The following is a 5,791-nucleotide window of genomic DNA, read 5'->3' on the forward strand; positions in this document are numbered from 1 at the left end:
ATATATACGTATATACAGTATGTGATATCGGTCAAAAATGAAATCAGCAGGTCAGAAAACTGCAATCTGTGCATCCATAATGAACTATGTTTGTCTCGCCAATGTTGTCACCGGTGTAACACTTACAGTGAATCAGATTGTTCTAATTTAATCATGTATCAAACTGATCTGTCAGGAGGCAGCTGATTTTATTCCTTCTCTCAGGGTTCTAGTCCAACTTCTATTGCTTCACTTAAAACTTTTCTCTTTTGAACCAAAAATTATGCTGAGTCAGGCTTGATTTTTAGTAATCTTTTCCTGTTAAATCAATAAATCAAATCAAAATCAAAAATAGAAATGAGCTTCAGATCTGTGCTTCCACTATTGACCTTATGCTGCTCCTCCCACTCTGCTTCTTTCAGTTTAAGTGCGCCAGTCACCGACAGACAAAGTTGTAAAGAAAAATGAGCATTTGGCAGCCAGACTGCAACAATCAGCTGGTGTTATACATCTATCAGTCATCAGTTAACTGGGGAAAATGTCTGAGATCAGTTCTGACGATATCATGGTTCCACTGCCATCTCACCATGTAGAAGTAATGAAAGAACACATGAATTTGTGGATGTTGAATCTTATTTACTGTCAGTAATCAGTTTTGTTCTGTAAGCAGACATGTCAACATACATCAAATMAAAACTTTGTGACAAAATGAGAAGTTTTTAACTCCGGAAACACTCGGAAAAAACTCTAGATTTTTGTTTTCAACAATGAACAAGATTTAAGTTAGATTTAGAATTATTTTGTGCAATAATCTTTTGGCACACAGAAACAGAACAATAGAAGCATATTAGTACATTTGCAGCAAAAATGATKGGTACAAAAATGGTCAGTTGTGACCCTGGTAGCAGTGAAGAAAAGCACAGATAGTGCCGACAATGGTTAGTAGAAAACAAATCCAATGAGAAGAAAACCAAGATGAGGAGAGAATAATAAACCCACATCTGATGGAAAGTGCCAAAGGACACACGGTTAATGAAAATGTAAAACGTTTTTCACATTTTTTCTACAGTTATACATGTGTTCAGTGKTTTTTTTCTTTTCTTTTAAAACAGTTATAGGCCTTGAAGGAAGCAAAGCTAATAGAAGGACGTGTGCAACTAGCCTGTGTGCCTGCCAGTCAGACAGTGCATTTTTGTTCACCTTTGATTTGTATATGTGCTTTCGGTGACGCTCCAACAATCAGTAATTACTGCCAAGCGTAGACTTTGATGCACCCGGATATGTAGCCTACGCAGAGGCTGAAATGGAAGCAGGGGTCAAACTGATAAAAAGGAAAATGCGTTCAAACTGGAGAGTGAGGATCAAATGGAGCACAGTGTCCACTTTACTTAAATGGCCGGTCACAGTTTTGTTATTTGTAAAACGATTTAATCTGGATACATTTAGGACGCACCGCAGACACAAACACGCAAAACCTCTTGGTACAGTACACTCGGTTGTATAGATTTCCCTGAAGATCCCTTAATTCAACCGCTTCACTTTTAATTGGACTGTGCTTTGTCCTGCCCCATTTCTCAGCATCCCACTTAACACAGGGATGGATCAGCCATATCAGCAATATCCAGCAAAGGTCACACAGTCACACACAAGCATATCAATAAAAACACAAAACAAACACACACACACACACACACACACTCGTGCCCTTTTAGCCTCACCGTACACACTCCCTTGTACCCTATGCATTCCACAATCAATTTCCTGTTTTTAGTATTATTAGTTGAACGCGTTGCATTCCATTACTTGCTGACGTTAATTATGTGAGTTTTATGGATTAGTACCACGGCACACTGGGAAGCCAATATTTAATTTCCTGTGTGGTATCAGTGCACTGTACTGACTACCAGTGATGAGACRTTTAAACGCTGTTGCAGATCAGCAAAGACAAGCAATGAGCCTGAAATGGGAGGGAAATAAAACGAGGTCACAAACGGAGGCTAAAACAAAACAAAGTCCCTCACAGGTTTGAAACGACTGGTTAATTGTGTTTCYACCATCTGAAAACTGCTCACGTTAACAGTTTTGCAATTTGCTCAGAACTTTGACACAGTTGACTGATTCTGAAGCAGAGATTGTGCTGAAGTTTTGAAAAGCCTTGAAGCCAGTTTCCATTTTCAGATTTAGAAACACTATCTCCAAACCCATCTTATTCCTGTCTGAGTAGTTTGGGGCTGGATCTGTTTCCAGGTATAAATCCTGGATAGATCACCGGTATATTGCACTCATTTTTCACGGTCACTTTAACATCACTAATTACGTAATGTTAATGTCCTTGAACTGTGGGAGTAGCCCAAAATCTTTGGATGAAAACACAAACTAAATGCACAAAAACTGGGATAACAAAGATATGAATTGTAGAGCAACTAATTGCTAAATGAGCAGGGTGCACTGGTTAAAAAAAAAAGAAAGAAAATAAAAAAAACTTGTTTTCCTTCATGCATCACTTATAAGTCAATATAAACCCAAACCATTGTTTAAAACATATTTTAGGACACTGGAAACATGCCACCAGTTGCAGATGTTCATCCAGTGATAACTGCAGGGGTTCTTCAAATATTTTGCCAATGCTATATGAACACACATGTTGGTTTTTCTACCCTCATGGGGACTTTGCATTGACTTTCATTTATTTTCCAGTCCAACTTTATTTGTAAAGCACTTTTTGCACCACAGCAGACCAAAGTGCTGTACGGAATCAACATTCAAACAGCTCATGCAAAAAAACAAATTAAATAAAAAAAACAAAACAAAATACAGGAAAAATAAATAAGTAAAATGCCTAATTTAAAAACTAAAATAAAATCAAGAAAATTACTACAAAAAATAAAGTCTGGTACAAATGGACAACACAACCCCTTACACCAGGGCTTTTCAACTGGCGGCTTGCGACCAAAGTTCGGCCCGCCAATTGGTTCCTTCATCTCTTAAGCCCAAACCCCCGGTTTTCTACTTTTATTACTCTAAGTTCTTTTAGTTAAATATAGACATGTTTGGTATCTACAGAAACATCGGAATGTTGGCTAAAAGCTAGTAAAAACATTTCTAGGAAAACTCAAGACAGTTAAAATCACAAGAAGATAAAACTATGAAAGTGAAAATAAAATTGGTTTAAAATTTGGCAAGTCAGAGATGTCAAAATAAGATTTGTGTTAAATAGGAGGCGTAATGTGTTACTTTTTGTTTATATTGTTTAATTATCACTACTTTTATAGGATATGTTGTATTAATGATTTAAGACAGCAAAACAAACTGCTGGATGTTTGGCCCCTGAGCTGTTGACCTGCAGTAACTGTGTGTCCACTGTCTCTCCAATGATCATTTACTTATTTCATTCCCTCATTGCTTACAAGCATATATTTATATTCTCTGTCTGTGTTCTGTGGTGCATAATACTCAATAAACTCTTTACCTCATAGTCTAAATCAAGATGATCAAACTCTCCATTGGTCCTGAAGTGCTGAGTGTGTCCATCCAAGGTGAAGTTGACGTTGCGACGGTAGCGTTCAATCATCACTAAGTGCCAGTGGTTGTCATCCAAAAGACTGCCGGTGGTCACAGAGGTATGTCCCAGAATGGAGCCGTACTGGTTACTGCCTGTAACAAACATTTACGTATATGAGTTACAAGATCTCCCCTGGAGGACTATGACAGTGGGCTGGTTGGTGATTAGAACCCAAGAATGTAGGCAGCATGGTGGGCAGACAAATATTTCAGAAGGTATTTAACAAAGTTAAAAAGACCCCAACAAGGGCAGATGTAGCCAAAACTGGGGCTGAGACAAGACAGGAGTTATGTAGAATTTGCAAACGTTACATGATCAAAAAGTTGTTGTTTCATAAAATAGAATAAAACTTATTTAAAATATGAAAACTGATAGTTTTAAAAACTCTGATGGCTCAGATTGTTGTTTTGCCCTCAATACTTACACTACCTTTTGTCYATTGGCAACAAATGATGCTTCACATTTCCATGTCTTGTTTTAGTTTGGTTGTACATTAACTTCACCGGAACTCAAACAGTATAAAAATGTCTAAAAGCAGAATTACTGTTGATTCTCTCCACACAGCCGTAGTTATTTTTGTTTTTTAATGAAGCGGTTTGACAATCTTTAGTTTTCTGAGTAAGTGACACACATTTGCTGCTCACCCAGGTTTATCTGTAGTTGTAACTTGGCCATGCGAAGTTCCAGGGTGATGTAGTCTCCCTGCTGGCCCTCCCCGTGGAGAATGACGCCCTCACTTTCTGATGTCTTGAACCTCAGGGCGATCACGTCCTTAATGATCTTCATCTTCTTAACCTGCACAAATATTACCACCACCATCCCTCCAAGGTTATTTACAATCCATGCCGCACATTATGAAGTGAAACATTTGATGTACTTTGAATGATTAAATTTTTTTTTGCATGAGATCAAACTACTGTATGCATTTTGAAAGAAAAATATTGGGAATAGGAAAGAAAATCTGTACCTTAAAACGATATGAGATGACCCCCTGCCCGTCAAAGTTGATGACGTCTGCCCCTGCATGAGAGGGCAGCAGACACACGATTAGAGTAAATTAAAAAATATTGATTGCAGATCGTAATCACACAATATGCATGAACACRCACACAAACACACAAATTAATGAGCCAAGATTTTACTGTTAATTTATTTACAAGCTTTAAAAATGTTGTGGGTGTAGACAAAAGCAAAAACTGAAATTTACAGATGATTACCTCCTTACATTGACCTATACTTGTGAATTTATAGAAGAAAAACAACATCGTAAATCCCATTAGAATATTTCGAATGAAAGACTAGACCTCCGTTAAAGGAATTTATATCGAGAGTTGCATTTAGTAATACCAGAGTTTTAGTGTATCTTTTGTCTTTGAAGTTACCTTGAACATAACATAATTTGATATGATAATATGAGATGCCACGCTCAGATTGTGGACTGTATTGCATTTGTACATACTTTACTCTAAGTTTAACATGAACTTAACTAAATGTGAAAACTGATGGATTTCACTTTCTTCAGATATTACGTCTCTACTTGTAGATGTTGGCTTTTTATCTCACTGCTCTAAATTACAAGGACACTTTAAAATAGCAATGTGATTGATATTCCCCAATGTCTGTGTGATCTAAATACTGTAGGGTGGTTGGGTATTTGCCATAGACCAGAATAGTTGAGCTTAAACAAGAGACCACGACTGGGTCCTCAGAGGAGATATAAAACGTGGTGCATGAGACACGTTCTTTCTATCTCCACTCTAAGTTTTCAAGTGGTTTATGGCAAGAACGGTTGTGCGTCTGTGTGATATGATAGGTTGGAGATGGTGGAGGGAGTGTGTACAGGACATGATAGTATAACACAGCTTGAGAAAGATTTGATCATTATAGACACATTTCCACTCATGCTGCTCTCAATCAAGAAACTCTGGTTCTTGATTTTTCACTTATATAAAACCCGAGTACACTAAGCATGACTGATAAACATCCTCCAGCAAATCAAAAACCATGTCTCTTTTGATTTTTATTCACTTCTGTTACTCCCTTCTGTATTATTATCATTATTATATATATATCATCATTATTATTATTACCTTCTTATTTTTGTTCTCTAACTAGTTTCCATTCTAGCTTCTGTCCCTTCATTTACGGTTTTTTTTGGTACAGACAGTGGCAGTACCTTCCAATCATTATATGATAATACAGATATGATTGTGCAGAAAAGGAACTTCATTTTTTTGATGTCATATATAT

The 5,791-nt window shown here is 37.1% G+C and overlaps 1 protein-coding gene across 1 annotated transcript in view; it reads right to left on the reverse strand.

Annotated features, from left to right (window-relative positions):
• LOC106517548 (contactin-associated protein-like 2) overlaps positions 1-5,791 on the reverse strand; it is a gene marked incomplete at both ends in the record, with an annotated part of 175,923 nt that overhangs the window by 142,975 nt on the left and 27,157 nt on the right. Inside the window, 3 exon segments of the mRNA XM_014008447.1 lie at positions 3,449-3,633; positions 4,186-4,336; positions 4,509-4,561. Of these exon segments, the coding sequence (XP_013863901.1) occupies positions 3,449-3,633; positions 4,186-4,336; positions 4,509-4,561 (389 nt within the window).

The sequence above is a fragment of the Austrofundulus limnaeus genome, unplaced genomic scaffold (genome assembly GCF_001266775.1).
Source record: "Austrofundulus limnaeus strain Quisiro unplaced genomic scaffold, Austrofundulus_limnaeus-1.0 Scaffold50, whole genome shotgun sequence".
Classification (NCBI taxonomy): domain Eukaryota; kingdom Metazoa; phylum Chordata; class Actinopteri; order Cyprinodontiformes; family Rivulidae; genus Austrofundulus; species Austrofundulus limnaeus.